This window comes from Carcharodon carcharias, chromosome 2 (genome assembly GCF_017639515.1).
Source record: "Carcharodon carcharias isolate sCarCar2 chromosome 2, sCarCar2.pri, whole genome shotgun sequence".
NCBI classification, from domain to species: Eukaryota; Metazoa; Chordata; class Chondrichthyes; order Lamniformes; family Lamnidae; genus Carcharodon; species Carcharodon carcharias.
Window position 1 is genome coordinate 128777031 of NC_054468.1, and position 18837 is coordinate 128795867.

General features: G+C 41.9%; 1 protein-coding gene across 1 annotated transcript in view; it reads right to left on the reverse strand.

Annotated features, from left to right (window-relative positions):
* LOC121291608 (pleckstrin homology domain-containing family G member 1) overlaps positions 1-18837 on the reverse strand; it is a 207044-nt gene that overhangs the window by 63797 nt on the left and 124410 nt on the right. The window contains exon 3 of the mRNA XM_041213052.1: positions 5004-5554. Coding sequence (XP_041068986.1) covers positions 5004-5554 — 551 coding nt within the window. The remainder of the gene's footprint in view (positions 1-5003; positions 5555-18837) is intronic.

An 18837-nucleotide genomic window follows, 5' to 3' on the forward strand; every position in this document is an offset into this window, starting at 1 on the left:
TCAGGGATACGCAAGAGGCAGAGGAGCCAGTTAGGGCATGGCAGCAAAGTTTTGCATAACCTTATATTTACAGAGAGTGGAAGATCGGAGTTCAACCAAGAGTGCATTGGACTGGTCAAGTTTACAGTAATGAAGGCATGGATGAGGATTTCAGCAGATGAACTGAGGCAGGGAAAGAGGTGGAAGTAGGCAGTCTTAGTGCTAGCATCAATATATTGTCAAAAGCTCATATACAAAATTAAGTTGCCAACAGCCTGGTTCAACCTCAGACATTTGCCAGAGAGAAGGATGGAGTTGGTGACTGGGGAAGAGTTTGTGGCAAGGACGGAAGACAATGGCTCTGGAGTCCCAATATTTAGTTGAAGTAAGTTTTTGCTCATCCAGTGCTCTAAGTCAGATAAGCAGTCCCACAACAAAGAGTGAAAGACGAGAGAGGTGAGGTAAATCTGGATGTACATGAGGAAACTGAGACTAAAGCAAAAACTGCAGACGTTTACAATCTGTAAAGAGAAAATGCCAGAAATGCTCTGCAAGTCAGGCTGCATGCGAAGGTAGAAAGTTACCATCTTACGTCAGTAACTTTCACCCAGGACTGAAAAAAGTTAGAGATGCAAGGACTTCGGCAAGGAGAGGTTGGTGGGTGAGAGAGAACTAGAGGGAAGGTCTACTATATGGTAAAAGATATTAAAAGGAAAGAAGCGATATTGGTGCAAAATGCGATGACAATGGAACAAGTAGAAAAGCAAAGGATGGATCCAAGAAAGGTATAGATGGAAATGACATCAACTAAGGAGGCAAGAGTAACGATCTGAAATTGTCAAACTCCGTACCAAGTCCAGAATATAAAGTGCCCAATCAAAAAGAGGAGTTGCTGTTCCTTGAGCTTGTATTGACTTTCACTGGAACAGAGCAGGTCGCCAGAGACAGAGTTAACAGTGTAAGACGCAGAATTTAAACAAGTGACCAGAAGCTCAGGGTCATGCTTGCAGACTAAATGGAGGGATTCTGAAAACTGGTCTCCCCATTGAAGAGAATGCACCGTGAGCAATGAACACCATACATTAAACTGAAAGTAGTACACGTAAATCACTTTCACCTGGAAGGACTGTTTGGGGCCCTGGGCACTGGGAAAGGAGGAGATGAAAGGACAAGTGTTGCACCTCCTGCACTTGAGGAAGAGAAGGGAAGAGTCAGAAACAGATCGTGAAGGTGAAAAAAGGGGGGAAATTTATATCCAAGTTACTAAAATGTTTCGCTTCAGGGCAAGAGCAGGAAAGGACGTTAACATATGGGAGACAGGAAAGGGCCATAGTAGGACAGAAACAAAGAATGTTCCGCATATCTCACAAAAAGACAGACATAGCTAGGATCCATAAGCGAGAATGGATTTTAAAGTATTTTTCAATGCCTAGAAGTGGCAGCCGTGGCTCAGTTGTTAGCACCCCATCCAGAGTTGGAAGGTTCTAGGTTCAAGTTGCACTTCAAGATTGAAGCACAACAATCTAAGTCAACACTTCAGGGCAGTACTGGGGGGGTGCTGCACAGTTGAAGGTGCCATCTTTCAGATGAAACATCAAGCCAAGATTCCTGTCTGTCCTCCCAGGTGAATGCAAAAGATGCTAAGGCGCTATTTTGAAAAAGGGCAGGGGAGTTATCCTGGGTATCCTGGCCAATATTTATCCCTCAATCAACATCACAAACACAGGTCTGGCCAGTATCACATTGTTATTGTGAGGCATTGTCAAATTAGCTGCTGTGTCTGCTCCATTACAATAGTGGCTACACTTCAAAAGTACTTCATTGGCTGTAAAGTGCTTTGGGGTGTTCTGAGGTCATGAGAGGTGAGATCCAAATGCAAGTTTTTCTATTTTAACCAATGTGAAAACAAGCTCAGTCAGGGAGAGGAGGCTGAGGTGGACAGGGATTGGTTGGTACCTCTGTTGGAGAGGAGTGGCGAGCTCTTAGGCCATCCTGATGGAGGATGGAAATGTAGAGGATTTAGACATCCATAGGAGGATATGGTTAGGCCCATGAAACTGGAAACTATTAGAGACGTCTGAAGAGTTGTGGATGTAGGTGAGAAGAGATGGGAGAAGGGGAGAAAGAACTGAGATTGGAAGAAATCAGTTGTGCCAACCAGACAGTCCTGTTTGTCAATCTTGGGAAGGAGGTAGAAACAGGCAGAATTGGGGAATTACAAGTTTGGAGGAAGATCTTCAGAGGAAGCGGGGTCAGTGACTGGTCTTAGAAATTAAGACAGGTTTCGGAAGGATGTTGGTATCCAAGAGTTCAACAAGTTCAGACCATGAACTCTGTCCTCCAATGAATTTTTATTCCCCTCCAAGTACCAGTCTGTATTTAGTTCCTATGTTTTTGCTTTCAGACAGCACTCGTCTTTATTCTGCTATTGAGGTGTTCTGAGGTCATGAAAGGTATTGACACCTACCCTGGGCCAAAGTTTTGGTACTATCATTACCCCCTTTGTCTTGTGTTCCATGACATCTATCATTTAGTCTCTCCTGCCTGCTAACCAATCCCAGACCTTCTATTTTACTTTACCTGCCCCTTTTCCCCTTTTTCAACAGCATGAAACCCATCACATTTCTGCCTCTCTCCAGTTCTGAAGAGGAATCATATTGGTCTTGAATTGTGAACTCTGTTTCTCTCTCCACAGATACTGCCAGACCTGCTGGGTTTTCTAGCATTTTCTGTTTTTATTTGAGATTTCCAGCATCTGCAATATTTTGCTTTTATTATGCTGGCATCCAAGAACTTTTATTATGCTGAACCCCCCCTCAAGTAGGATAACCCAAAAGAGAGATTAACTGGTCATTCATCTAATTTTCTGTCTGTGGGACCTTGCCTCTACAAATTAGTCGAGGAGCATTCAGGGATGCTTTGAAGATTAGATTTGTAACAGCAAGATTTTTTTAATCAATTTACATGCACAGCAATCGCAAATGCACAGAAAGAGGGAGACATGTGCAACAAACTTGCAATGGTGTTGATCTTCCTATATAACAACGAAATTGAGCATGCTGTGAAGCATAACTTTACTTCCAAGATCATCATAAGCGATGGCACTAGAGAAGACATGGCTGTTCTCAGAGCAGAGCAGAGAACATTAAGGACAGATTTAATAGGTATTCAAAATTATTAAGGGTTTTGATCGAACAGATGAGAAATTTTGCTCTGGCAGGTAACCAGAGGACAGCAATTTAAAATAATTAGCAAAATGAACCAGGGAGGGCGATGTGAATGTTTAAAAAAAACAAACTGGAATCAGTTATCTGGAATGTCTTGCTTGAGAAGGGTGATGGAAACAGAATCAACAGTTACTTTCAAAAGGGGAACTGGATACATAATTGAAAAGGAAAAAATTGGGGAAGACAGGAGAGGAGGAGGAGGATGATGTGAGGGTGGGAGATGAAGTGTTGTTGATGGGAGGAGTGGGACTAATTATAAATTTCTTTTAAAGAGTTGGCGCAAGCACAATGGGCTGATTGGACACATCTTGCACTGTATGATTCCATGATCACTAATCTTCAAAGACAAACCATAAAGAAAGGCACAATGTGGCAATCCCCCCACCACGCACCCACTGAATTCTTTGTTCAATATGGAGAATGATCAGTAAACACTTTAAAGGCCCCACTCAAGGTAAACTCAGCAAATGCCGTCTTTCAGTGTGACTGATGTAAGCTAATGGTCCAAAAATAATTCCAGTCCTCTTTCAGACAGTGAATGAGGCCCATTTCAGGCGCAGCATTGCAAACTGCAAGGACAAAAAAGGAAATGAGGGAGAGGGGGAGAAAAAGTAGCACTTTCTGTGAAAGAGCACAGCTCAATGTCCTTCAACACGAGGAGCTGATGGATCTCCCAAAATTTGTCAGCAACATTTCAGCTCACACATGCTGTAGGTCACGTAACTGCTTCAAATCATTCACATTGTGGAAGCCAAACACTGCTGAGTCAACCCTGGCCAATTGGAAAAGTTTAAATGAAGGTTAGGCAACAATGGAGCAGCTGATCTGATGCAACATTTGGTCAACCAGTCAGAACTTTTCATATAATTTAAGCACAGTGTCATTTATATAAAATCTGACGCTCCTGTGCAGATATGAATATGGATTTTCACATGTTTTCAATAAGTGCACATGATTTCCAGGAGAACGGGAACAGGAGGCAGCCATTCAGCCCCTTGAACCAGTTCCATCATTCAATTAACTCATGACATCAACTCCATTTTTTCCCATCTTGGCTCCAATTACAGTTATCAATTTATTTACCCAACAGAAATCCATCAATCTCAATTTCAAAATTTCATTAACCCAGCCTAAGCAGTTCTTTGAGAAAGAGTGCCCCGAATTTGCACACTTGTGTGAACAAATGACTTCCTTCTAAATAGACTAGCTCTGATTTTAAAGGTCATGTCCCTTTTTCTGGACTCCAAGAGAGAAGCCATTTCCTCTGTTCTAATTACCCTATAACACCCAAATTAGGTAACTCCATAATTGTCAATACTCAAGGGAATACAGGCCAATGTGAATACAGTGTCTTCAAACTTTAACCCTCTAAGCCAAAGTATTGAGTCAATTTGCACCAACCCCCACCAACCACCCCCAGCTTATATATCCTTCCCATTGTGTGGTGCCCAGAACCGAATACAGTACTTCAGGTGTGGCCTAACTAGAGTTTGTACATTGGTTTAACTGGATCTTTATACAACTAACATAACTAACCTCCATTTGCTTGTATTCTAGTTCCCTTTAATAATAAATGCCAACATTCCATTTAACCTTTTTAGATGATTTTTTTTTTTTAAAACCTGAATTGGGCTCACTGTAGCAATACAGTATTGGAAGATGACAATGTTGTTAATGCAAGTGAAGGTTTCATAACAAGCTAGTGACAATTGCTGACTGCATTCAGCTGGAGACAAGCCTAAACCAGAAATGGCAGACAAGACAAAGTCGCTACTTTGATCCAATGAACAAGCATACCTTCACAATGCTCATCAGATCTTGGACATAGGTCCGCTCAGTCTCTAGAATTTCCTGCACGACTCGATCCACATAAAGCAGCTTAGGGTTTGCAGATGCTGCTCCTGGTGATGTTGCACGATGCTTGTGGGAACCCCTGGAGTCGACTCTTTTGATTCCACTGGCGCCAGGCCTCTTCTCACCAACCTCTCCAGAATTTGTACATGCCGGCTTACTCCTTGTACATTCCTCCGCACTGGACAAGTGCCCAGTTGGAATCAACTCCAGCCGGATGGCCCCAGCCTCCTTCTCCTGGCCAGCAAGGCCCAAGTGGCTGTTGGAGACCAGGGTCATGCCGCTGGTTAAGGAGCAGTGACTGTCCCTAGAGGAGGCAGAGGACGACGTAGAACTGTAGCTGACTGGGCGATCACGGTCGGATGAATCCATGCTCCTCATTCCACCATACCGTCTATTATCTCTGTGCAGGAAGCCAACAGGAGCAGTCATGGTTGCTCTATGGGAAAGAGTCTCTCGAACAGGTGGTGGGACATCTGGAAACACCTGGTACTCATCTGTAAAAGGAAAGCAAGAAAATGAAAGATTGCAGTTTGGGGAGTAATTAGATAAATCAAGTCAATTCTAATTGTTCGGACAATTTTAAAGGCAAATTTTGGTCATTTGTTCCTAAAGTTCGAAACAAATAGTTAAGAGTCACAAATAGATTTCCAGTACTTGATGCTAGCCTATATACCATTCTAAAGATTTTTGTGGTATGTGACCAGAAAAGATTCTTCAGATTGCTGGCAAAAGAACCAGAGGGAAGAGGAGGTTATCTTAAAAAGAAACAGCCGTTGTGATCTGTAACCCATTCCCTGAAAGGTTGATGGAAGCAGATTCAATCATAAAAGAGAATTGGTTATGTAATTGTAAAGTAAAGGTTAGGGGAAAAGAGCAGGGAGTAGGACTAAATGGATAACTTCCAAAGAGACAGCACAGGTATGGTAGGCCAAATGGGCACCACCCGTGCTGCAAGTTTCTACAATTCTTAACTTGGGATCAGCCCCTGCAGCTCTCTCTCTATTCCTGTTCAAGTACAGTTGAGTTTCTCTGTGGTATGGGGACAGTGGGCTGGCCAGGGTGAGAAAATCTCAGCAAATAATCGGGGGACATCTATTTCCTCATATGTTGCGACATTCAATGAGTTTTTTTTTTAAAAAAAAAGAGCCTTTCTTCCATTCTCAAAGGTTTTGACTCCCTGATAAAAGTACATTTGCCCCTCAGTACCTTAGCTCCATTTCTATCATTCACCTTGATGGTTAACACTGGCAGTCTATTGAACTGCAGCAGGCCTCATGTCCATACCAAATTTTGTACATTTTGATCAAGGGATAACAGATACCTCATATCCGTGACTTTCTTCATGGTGAGCGCCCAGATAACAAGTGCCAGCAGCTTATTCAACTGTCAAGGTCCTCACAAACCAATCCTTAATCCTGCCAATTTGCAGCAGTAGTCATTGGATGAGATCAAGAAACCTGGGCAATTTCCCTACCACCAGCCCCCATCCCACCCCTCTTCACTAGTCCAGCGTGGAGCCCAGTTCAGCTTTCCAACCATTAAATCACCCAAGATCAACTAACAACACACACCATAGAATGAACTGATCTGCATAGCTCAGCTTACTCACTGGATAAACTTAGATCCATCATTTGTAGGGTTCAGAGAGATTGTAAAACTGTATTGTACAAGGGAGGCTGTACTCTCCCAGCAACTCGAGATTAGCCGGAAGTCATTTACAGTGATGCATTGTTCAGACAAGCAACAGAATGTTACAACACAGGAACAGACCATTCAGCCCAACAGATTCAAACTGATAGTTTATGCTCCACATGTGTCCCTTCTCACCTAGCTTCAACTCACCCAATCATATCCTATTCCAACTCACCCCATCATCATATCCTTCTATTCCATTCTCCCTCATCTGCTTTATCAAGTTTCCCTCTAAATGCATCAAAATTATTTACCTCAGTTGCTCCATATACACATTCTCATCAAACTGAGTAAAGTAGTTTCTCCAGAATTCTTCATTGGATTTATTAGTGACTATGTATGACCTCTAGTTTTGGTCTCTCCAAAAAGGTGGAAACTTCAGCTCCACATCTACCTCATCAAACTCCTTCATGATTTTCATCCACTTCCAAACATCCCCTTAAATCATTCTTCTTTGACCCATCCAACCTCACCTCCAATAAGTGTGGGAGCATGCAGACTTTGTCACTAAGTACAGACCATTGTTCAACTATCTTAAGGGTACAGAGGAGGTTTACCAGTATGTTACTAAGGATGGGAGGGCTTCAGTTATAAGGAAGTTGGAAACATTAGAACTGTTTTCCTTGGAATGGAGGATGCTGTTAAGAAGCAACCAAACAGAAGTTAAATACTAGGGGTTTTGACAAGGGTAGATAAAAGAAAAATATCCCATCTGATGAGTGGGTTAATAACTAGAGGTCATAGATTTAAAAATCATTGGCAAAAGATCTAAAGAGGAGCTGAGGAGTTGTCAGGATCTGGAACACACTACCTGAAAAGGGGTGGAAGCAGGTTCCATAAACAATTTTTTTTTTTACAAAAAGAGTTGTCAAGATGCTGGAGGATGCGGAACTTAAGATCACAGACAAAAGGCAGGATGCAGGCCTAGGCACGACTGTTCTTTCAAAGATCCAGCACAGGCATGATAAGCTGACTGGTCTCTTTGTGCTCTAAATTTCAATAATTCTAGGTCATCCCTCAGCCTTCTCCTTTCTACAGAAAACAGCCCTAGCTTCAGTCTTTCCACACAGTTAGAACCTCTCATTTTCTAGTGCTTCTTTATCCTACTTGTAGAATGGAAACTAGAATTGCAATTGTACTCTAACTAAGGTCATTTCTGAAGTTAACTGGGGAAATCAGTCAACCCAACACTGAAAATAAATATCCACTCCCTTCACCGCCAGCATACTGCCCACAACTTTAGTGTACATAATCTACATAATGCACTACAGTAATTGATCAAGACTTCTTCCACACCACTTCGCAAAACTACAACCTTCACCTGAAAGAAAAAGGGCAGTAACTGCACATGGGAACACATTACCTGCAAGTTCCTCTCCAAGTCACACACCATCCCAATCTGGACATATATTGCCGCCACTTCATCACTGCTGGGTCAAAACTGTGGAACTCCCTATCCAACAGCACTGTGGGAACAACTTCACCACACAGGCTGCAGCACTCCCAGGAGGTGACTCGCCATCAGCTTCTCAAGAGGAACAAGAGATGGTAATAAACACCAGCCTTGCCCTCTTCGAGAAATAATTTTTCATTAAAAATCCATTGTTCCCTCCAGTGAACTCACTATTCTTGGTGGTTTCAACATTCACCATAAGCAAAGGTTCTGATCAGTTAGATACTAATGTAATGTTTAGTCTTCCTGAAAATCAGCCATGATCTTTTAAAAAGCTCGAGGGGCTGAATAGCCTACTCCTGCTCCTTGTTCATATGAAAAAGTAGCTTCTCATCCTACTCAAACGTTCAGTTAATCTAAGCCTTTATCTCATTACCCATCTGAACTTTTGCACTGTGTCAGTAACCTCACCAAGAAATCCACACATCATCCTTGGGTGGCATGAAACATCCCAAGTCGACTGTTCCTCTGCTCCTAGTTTAAGTCCACTATTACTGTTGCCCAACGCAACATTTATGGAAAAAAACATCAGCTGCCCATTGATGGCTGCCCATCCTGGTTCCTTGCCAAAGCCTCGGAACAATTTCTGAGGCCTCCTTGCTATACCTATTGTTTCCATTGTGTGGCTGTTTCCTTTCCTTCATGGGTTATTTATCCTCCAACACTTATCACAACAATTTGTGACAAAGAACCTCCCTGCATTGCTTCATTTTGTTCCAAAACTGACATCAACAGTTTTAATCTCGTTTGATCTGTGTCTTCTGCTGTTGGGCTAGGCGGATTGTGGGGGAAATTGGTCTTTGACCTTCACAAAGGAAAATAGCAGCCCATTGACACAGAAAACTGGCTGCTGAAATCACTTGTGACGGCTTATGTGCTTTTGGGGAAAACCTATTTTTTATATTGGTCCCTTTAAGAAATAGGTTTCTCTAGATGATGATTTCTGGTAAAGCATCTTGTTTCCAGTACCTGATCAGGGGACGAAGTTGCCTGGGAGATGAACAATAGAAGGGTCAACAAGAAGTTAATTACAGGAGGGAGTAGATTGTGAGTGTCGCTCAAGTCTCAAACAGGGTTTTGGTTTTTAAGTTGAGAACAAGCTTACTACTGAGCAGGAAACCTCTCTTTCCAAACAGGATTCAGTTGAAATTCCATGTGCTGGCTAAAAATCTTGATAACTGAAGGACTCCCAGTGTACTGGACTTCTGGGATAGTCAAGCTGAGAAGAGAGCCAGAGAGGGGGACAAGAGAGAATGTGTTTTAAATGCAGAACTCCAGAATTAAGTAGTATTAGAACTAGGAGTGTTCTGACCAGAGGTGGCTGTGCATAAGATGCTAGCGACACCAGTACTGAACCTGGACTCTGCAACCATGGGACAGTTGGAGATTTAAAGGGACAATCTTACAGGAACTAAAGTAGAAATATCAGCCTTTATTATGAATCTTTGAACAGTGCTCAGACAAAGTGGTTAATCTTCCAATTTCTGGTAAATATTGGACATAGGTTTTAGTTGGAGGGGGTGGAGAGAAACAGAGGGTAGCAGTAAATCTGATGGGTGTAAGTTGAGTTAAGAAGTTTGATTTGAAGTATAAGCATCTGTATTCATTGCACTTTTAATAGATTTAATGCAACTGACTATTTAAGATAGAATGTAGCTATTGGCATTCAGGTTTTGATTTTTGTGCAGTAAAATTCTTTTAATTTAAACAGAGAACCTTGTCATTTCATTCTTTTAGAAAATACCTGCATTTTCAGATTATTAAAGCATGTGTGCGTTACTGGTCTCTACCAAAAGCATAACACTTGCTCATGTTATATTACCTCTGAAGACCAATTTGACCATGCCCTCACTTCCAGTTTTGACACTATCCCATTGATCATTCAAAAAAACCCATCTCCCAATTCATCTGTGCCTTGTGTACTTGTCTCAATCTTGACTCCAATCCACTTTTGCTTCTTCTGGTGTTTTGTTAACTTTCCCGTCTTAAAAGGCTTTAGTCAATCAAGTCCCATTTCAGAGACTTTCGGATATAATCTCAACAGACATGCCAATGCATTGCTATGGGAATGCTACACTATCAGAGGTGCATCTTTCAGCAGAGGTTTTAAATCTAGGCCTCATTTGCTCTCGCAAGTGGATGTACTATGTGAAGAGGAGAAGGGAGTTCTCCCCAGAGTCAATTTTATCCCTCAGCCAACACTTAAAACAGATCAAGCAGCATCTAAAGAGAGAAAATAAACCCAACAGAGATTATCTGGTCATGTGTGCAAATTGACTGCTGTGTATCCTACATAACAATAGTGACTACACTTCAAAAGTACTTCATTGACTATAAAGTGCTTTGAGATGTTTCAGACTCCTGAAAGAAGCTATATAAATGCAAATCATTCTTCTTGCAAATCTCTGTTGCAATCTCTTGTCTCTCTATTTTAACCAATAATGTTAGATTGGGCACTCATAACTCTCGTTTCTCTGAAGCTGCAAACATGGTCTTAAACAGTGTTGCCTTTTCCTACATAACTTCCCAACAGTATGTTAGGTTAAAGCTGCTCCCCATGAGTCAGCCACTGGACTGAACTTTTCCTGGGAGGCAGGACAGGGAAAAGAGCATGCTTGCAAATCACGTTAGTGGACTCAATTGCATTCCTGATTCTTGTATCGGTTTGTCAACAGAAATTGTATTGATTACTATTAAACATCTTAATCTAATTCCTCTACCTGTCTCACCTACAGTGAAATAAAGTAGCATATAATCAGAACCAATTTTGCTTCATCCAGTGTTAACACAGCCCACCTTTGTTGCCATTGAAGGAATACATCAGCAGATTCACAGTTACATTCCCAAGTCCTGCAGCTGAATGGTGTTACTAATGCTCCAGCCTCTTATGGGAGCAGATTAACTGCAATATTCTTGAATTCAGCTGGGTCATAAGTAGACATCATGGGCCATAAATCAACACGATCCAGACAACCTCCATGTCAGAGATGAAGACAGGCAGACAAACACAAATAACAAAAACAATTGGACACCAAATGCCTTGAAATCCTCATTATTGACACCCATGCAGCACTAAATATATTATGATGTGGCAAGTGATGGGGCGGATCAAATCCACGAGGGAAACTTGATCACGTGATCACTCCTGTTTTACGATTTATATTTTGTTTTGAGATGCGTGGCTTGAATTCAGAAGTATTAAGACTACCATGACTTGTGGTTTTAAAAAACTAAATTAAACATTTATTAATAAAAGAAAAGATTAAGCACATACATAGGTCTACGTTGGTCTACAGATTACTACTGTAATAACTCCTAAAACCACTAATTAATCTGGCTCCCAGTTATATCTCCGTTAAGGCATCAGTAAAAACAAATAGATTTAAACAGACCTAGGCAAAGCAACACAATTCCATGGACAGTCGAACTCTATGTGAGTTTTCTCCGCTTCAGTTCCTGTAGACAGCAACTTGATGCACAGGGGCTGGAGGCTTAGAATACCTTCTCCTCTTACACATAGCTTCATACTCCTTTATACATGTTTTCCCCTTTTAATGTAAATTCCATTATTCTGATACGTCTTTGGAACTTTACTGACAACGTGAGCACTGACCGATTTGTATTGAGAAAGGTAACCTTTGGAAAAATAAACTCACTGTTTGGTTTAGCTTCTTCTGGCTAGGTGTAACATCCTACTATATCTGAAATTCAAAATACCCTAATTTATCTATAAATGCAAATTTTCCTCACACCTCACATTCTAAAATTTCAGCCATGTTTACGAATTTCGCATTTCCAGACCCGCTGTCTCCAATTCAATTAAATCCCACGCAGAGAAACCATCCAAACCCCACTATTAACCCACTTTTACAACAAATCACAATAATTTGAAAGTTATATTTTCATGACAATATGCACGACATCCTATGGTGCCCTGCTCAATTGAGAGCAAAATGTTTGCTAAATGCTATGAATCACTATCCTATGAATCAATTACACAACAGGAAGTTATTAAAAAATCACAAAACTGATGAACTTGATGTACCAGACAGGTTTCTTATTTGAAACAGATAACTTTATTACAGAGCTCTTTTAGAAGACACATGCTTGAGCCAAACTGGAAAGCTCCACCCCACCCTCAGATTACCAATGCTTGGGGCATTTTTGTCAGGACAATCATGTGACTCCTAATAGGCAGTAGGAAAGGTTATACCTTCAATCACTACATTTCCTCCCCCTTTAATTCTTTTACATTTCCTATTTACAAAGAATATTTTCATTCACAGGTGGGTGATTAAAGATCAAGTCTCTGAAGTGGTTTTCTAATTAGGTTAGAGCAGCGTAGCTCTACCACTTGAGATTTTCCCACTGGATCAACATGATCAGGGACTGCAACATTGGGTACATTCTTAGAAAGTGGCAGTTCAGGATTAGGCAATTCAGAGACATCAGGTATGTCTATTCTAGGTCGACCTGTCATCTCAGGGATTAAAAGGTTCGACATCAATTACAGGCAGAATAGCAGGTTGCCGGAATGTGTCTCTACTCCTTAGGTGATCCACTTGTTTTTGAACTTGTTTTCCACTTCCACTTGGAATGACAATGATCCAGTTTCTGAGACCAAATTATACCAAGGAACCAATTAGGTCTATTTCTAAAATTCCATACGAAAACTGTATCTCTTACAGTAAATCGGAACTTTGATATGAATATCGTGATTCAATTTGATCACTCTGATTCTACTCTGCCATCCCCTCTCCCAGATAGCATTGTACATGCTCCGGTGCCACAAGAAATTGTGCTTGTGCTGAATTTCATGAACTCTCGCTGGCCTGTGTAAAGCAAATGAAGGAATTGGACAAATAAAGATCCATTGTCAGAAGTCCAAGACTTATCGTAAGGGTGGTCAAATTCACCAGTGTCTGAAGAGATGAGCCCATTCCATGCCAGTAAAACACAAGATGGAATCTTGTTGTGGGGATCAAGAGTTGTCGTCTCTTCGCAAGGAAGAGAACCACTCCTGACAGAGCTTCGCAGTGTGCATCCAGGCAGATCGAAGATGAAGATGCTTGCGTGAAGCTACGTCTGGTGACCAGGCATAGATAATGACATTGAAAGCATTGTCAAGCACTGTCTCCAGTATCAGGAACAACGCTTAAGTTTGGAAACACTAGACTACATGTAAGTAGACAGCATTTAATCAATAACTCAGAGGGCATTGAACCTGCAGTTGCAGGAGTTGTTGTATAATAGTTTAGAAGAAAATATGAAAGTTGAGTTTCTAGAATACCTTCAGATAACCTCTTCATTCCTGATTTGAAAGTTTGCACTGCTTTTTCAGCTAACCCATTTGATGAGAGATGATATGATGCCATTTTAATATGCTCGATTCCATTTAAACTCATGAATCTCAAATTCTGCACTAGTGAAGATAGTACTGTTATCCGAAACAATTAATTCTGGTTGGTATGAATACTAAAACATTGGCGCAGCTTTTCAATGGCTGCACTCGATGTCAGTGATCTAACTTCACACACATCCATCCACTTAGAATGCGCGATGATCAATAAAAACATGGTACCTAAAAATGGACCGACACAATCTATATGTAGTCTAACCTAGGGTTGACCAGGCCATTCCCACAGATGCAGTGGAGCTGAAATGGGCAACTTCTGTTGTTGCTGACACTGGAGACTGTGCTTGATGATGCTTTCAATGTCACTGTCTATACCTGGTCACCAGACATAGCTTCACGCAAGCATCTTCATCTTCAATCTGCCTGGATGCACACCGTGAAGCCTTTTCTCTTGCTTATGATCCCCACAACAATAATCCATCTTTGTTTTACTGGCATGGAATGGGCTCATCTCTTCAGACGCTGGTGAATTTGACCACCCTTACGATAAGTCTTGGGCTTTTGACAAAATGGGATCTTTATTTGTCCAATTCCTTATTTGCTTCACACAGGCCAGCGAGAGCTCAGGAAATTTAGCACAAGCACAACTTCTTGTGGCACTGGAGCATGTACAATGCTATCTGGTCATGTACAATGCTATCTGGTAACAGGAGACGATTCAGTGCATCTGCATTTGCAATACGCACACCAGGGCAGTGCATAAAAGTATACTCAATATGCAGGTAATAAAGTCGATTGTTGAATTCTTGCCGAGGCTATTGGTGGAATGGCTTTATCTTCACTGAATAAACCCATCAGTGGTCCGACACAATGGTGAAATGTCGTCCATGCAGATATTGGTGGAATTTCTTCACTCCAAACATTATTGCTAAACATTCCCTTTCAAGTTGTGAATAACCCTTCTCAGCTAAAGAGGGGGTTCTGGAGACATAGTCGATAGTTCGGAAAGACCAATCTTGCATCCTGTGAGATAATAGCTCCCAAACCGCAAGGAGACACATCACAGGTTAATATTAAATTATTTTGATGGGTCATAATGTACCAGTAACATGATGAATTCTATAGCTTAACTTTTTCAATAGCAAGTGTAACAGTGCTGGTACTGTTGACAAGCCTGGCAAGAAGTGATTGTAATAATTAATCATGCCCAAAAAAGACTTCAGTTCAGTGATACTGATAGGAGCCTCTTTAATTGGTCTGACTTCCTCCTCTACTGGATGCAACCCCATGGCATCCACTCAGTGACCCAAGTGAATGGCTTCAGTTGCTTGGAACGTACATTTCTCCCTCTTCAATCATACACCAGCTTCCAAAAATCATCTTAAACCTTCTTCTCGGTTGGCCAAATGTTTGGCTTCCATTGAACTTGTGATCAGGACATCTAGGTATACCACTTGGGGAAGTCCTTGCAATAGACTTTCCATGGTCCTTTGGAAGACTGCACATGCAGATGATACACCAAAGGGTGAGCACTTATATTGATACAGGCCCTTGTATGGGTGTTGGTTACATACCCTCTTGATGTGCTGTCCAGCTTTAACTGTTGGTATGCAGGGCTCATGTCCAGTTTGGTATAGGATTTGCCTCTAGCTAGCTTTGCGTACAAGTATTCTATCCTTGAAATAGGATATTTATCTAGTTTAGTTGCCTCGTTCACGGTTAATTTGTAGTCCTCACAAACGTAAATAGTTTGATCAGGTTTCACCACAGGGATATGGACGCTGCCCATTCCCAGAAATTGAACTGGCTGGATGATGCCTAGCTTCTCTAAGCAAGACAATTCTGCATCCACCTTCTCCTTTAGGGCATAAGGCACAGGTCTGGCCTTAAAGAACCTGGGTACTGCCCCTGAATCTACATTTATTTTTACTTGTTTGCCTTTTATCTTTCCCAATTCATCACAAAATACATTTTCATGTTTCCTTAACAGTTCAGGAATTCCTCTTGTTCTCGCATGAAACACTTCAGACCAGTTGAGTTTAATTTTTTGTAACCAGTCACGGCCCAGAAGACTAGGTCCTTCACCTGTCACTATGATCACAGGAAACTGGGCTGTCTGTTGCTTATAGGACAGAGACACTGTGGCAATGCCCTTTACTTGTACTGACTCTCCAGTGTGTATGCCTTCAATTGAGCCATGGTTTGCTCCAGATTCAGTGGCTGGGTACCTTCATTTAGGTATTTAAATTTGTTCTCTCACCACTGTGGTTGAGGGTCCCTTATCTACCTCCATGACTAATGACTTTCCATTCACTTGAATGGGGACAGTTATTGGTTCAGTTTTTACTGCTTTGACATTGTACAGGGAATAGATATCAGCATCAGCAGCTTCAGGTTCTGTTATATTGTGCACTTCAATCATTTTGGTCTGCTGACTGATGGGCCATTGTTTTATTACATGCCCTTTGCTGTGGCATTCTGCCTCCTTAAATCTGCACATTTCTGGTAGATGGTTACCCCCACATCTGTATCAGATTAACTTCGGAGTTGTTGCTGAAATGCTTCCACTGGGTCTTTGTTTTTTGAACCACAAAGACCATCTCCCACTTCGCTGCTGTTTCTTTGGTTTCCGTGTCACACCCAGCAGTAGGTTCCCACCCCAACGGAAGAACGGCACCATGTTGCACACTCTGTAAAGCCTGCAAGTCCCTCACAGCACTTTCCATGGCATGCTTCAAATTGATGTTAATTTCTGCAAGTAAACAGCACTGAATGGCGTAGTTGTGAATGCCACAAACCAACCGGTCCCCCAACATGTGTGCCTGAAGTCACAGTGCTCAGTCAGCTGCTTCAACTTCATTATAGAAGTTGCGATGGACTCTCCCAGGGCCCTTACTCTGGAATGAAACTTAAAACTCTGCATTACCGATGGCTTCTGCTGAAAACATGTCTTCACGATGCCTACCAATTCATTAAAAGGTTTAGAATTTGGTGCAAGCTAGAATAAAGCAAAAATACTGCAGATGCTGGAAATCCAAAATAAAAATAAAAATACCTGGAAAAACTCAGCAGGTCTGGCAGCATCTGCAGAGAGGAATACAGTTAACATTTCAAGTCTGTATGACTCTTCAACAGAACTAAGGAAAAATAGAAAAGGGGTGAAGTATAAGCTGGTTTGGTGGGGGGGGGGCGCGGTGTGTGTGTGTGTGTGTGTGTGTGGTGTGCGCGGTGGGACAGGTAGACCTGGATAGAGGGCCAATGATAGGTGGAGATAACCAAAAGATGTCATATGCAAAAGGACAAAGAGGTGTTGAAGGTTGTGATATTATCAAAGGAATGTGCTAATTAAGGGTAGAAAGCAGGACAAGCAAGGTACAGATAGCCCTAGTGGGGTGGAGTGGGGTGAAGAAATCGAAATAGGCTAAAAAGGTAGAAATAAAACAATGGATGGAAATACATTTAAAAATAATGGAAATAGGTGGGAAAAGAAAAATAATTGTATTTATCTGTTCAAAAACAATGCGGTTTCCTCTATATTGGAGAGGCCAAATGCAGACTGGGTGACCGCTTTGCAGAACATCTTCGGTCTGTCCACAAACATGACCCAGACCTCCCTGTTGCTTGCCATTTCAACACTCCACCCTGCTCTCATGCCCACATGTCCGTCCTTGGCCTGCTGCATTGTTCCAGTGAAGCTCAAAGCAAACTGGAGGAACAGCACCTCATCTTCCGACTAGGCACTTTACAGCCTTCCGGACTGAATATTGAATTCAACAATTTTAGATCATGAACGCTTTCCTCCATCCCCACCCCCTTTCTGATCCCCCACTTTTTTTCCCCCCAATAACTTATATAGATTTTTCTTTTCTCACCTATCTCCATTATTTTTTAAATGTATTTCCATCCATTGTTTTATCTCTACCTTTTAGCCTATTTCGATTCCTTCACCACTCCCCACTAGGGCTATCTGTACCTTGCTTGTCTTGCTTTCTAACCTTAATTAGCACATTCCCTAGATAATATCACCACCTTCAACACCTCTTTGTCCTTTTGTCTATGACATCTTTTGGCAATCTCCACCAATCACTGGCCCTCTATCCAGCTCTACCTGTCCCACCAACCCCCCCCCCCCCCCCCCCACCGCACCCCCCCCCCCCCCCCCCCCCCCCCCCCCCCCCCCCCCCCCACCAAACCAGCTTATATTTCACCTCTTTTCTATTTTTCCTTAGTTCTGTTGAAGAGTCATACGGACTCGAAATGTTAACTGTGTTCCTCTCTGCAGATGCTGCCAGACCTGCTGAGTTTTTCCAGGTATTTTTATTTTTGTTTTAGAATTTGGTGCATTTGGGGCCGTAAGACTGCAGATGAGGTCTTGCCACCCCAGACACTCAAGGATTGCTTTCTGCTTCTCTGTCATGGTTATTTCATTCGCCACGGAATAAAAACCTAGGCACTCTACGTACTAGCTTCTATCTTCCAGGGTGTGTCATAAGGGTTGATTCTGCCAAGAGCGGCCTGACTGGTGAGTATACTTTTCTTTCTTTAAGAACTGTACTCACATTCACAAGGCCAGGTGCAGCATCGGAACTATTTTACCCTCATTGCCAAACTTGACTTGATGGACTGGACAGGTTTCTTACTTGAAACAGATAATTTTATTACAGAGCTCTTTTAGAAGCTATACGCTTGCACCAGGTCCATGACTAGAAATCCCCCAGCTCATTAAGTCAGAGCAATCACGTGATCCCTCATGGGCAGTAGGAAAGGTTATACCTTCAATCACTACAAAGACTTATTCTTAAAAGCAGATAAATGGCTGTGTGAGCAGTGTCACTCCTCAGGTCAGTATCTGTGGGGGAGCTCTGAATAACCCTGCAATGCAAAGGCCAACACAACACTGCAGTGCAGTCCCAGCTGAATACAAGGTACAGCAGGTGGAAGGTCATCAAAAGCTGACCTATTTTCTGATGGAAGAATTTGTTGCTCATTTACATGAATTGCAGAGAAGTGCTTCTCATCATGCCCTCAAATGATCTACAAAATTCAACATTTTGCAGTTTTATGCTCAAAATGACAGGCAGTACCAATTGCTAACTTTCAGAACTCAAGCCAAGGTTCTCCCACCCCTCCTAGGTTCTACTTGCATTCAAATCTTTAAAAATCTGCTCTTATTTAACACCTTTCATGACCTCAGGAGGTTACCATTGAGATGGAGGGGCAACTAGCAACATCCTGGGAGTTACCATTGCCCAGGAACTGAACAAGGCACATAAATA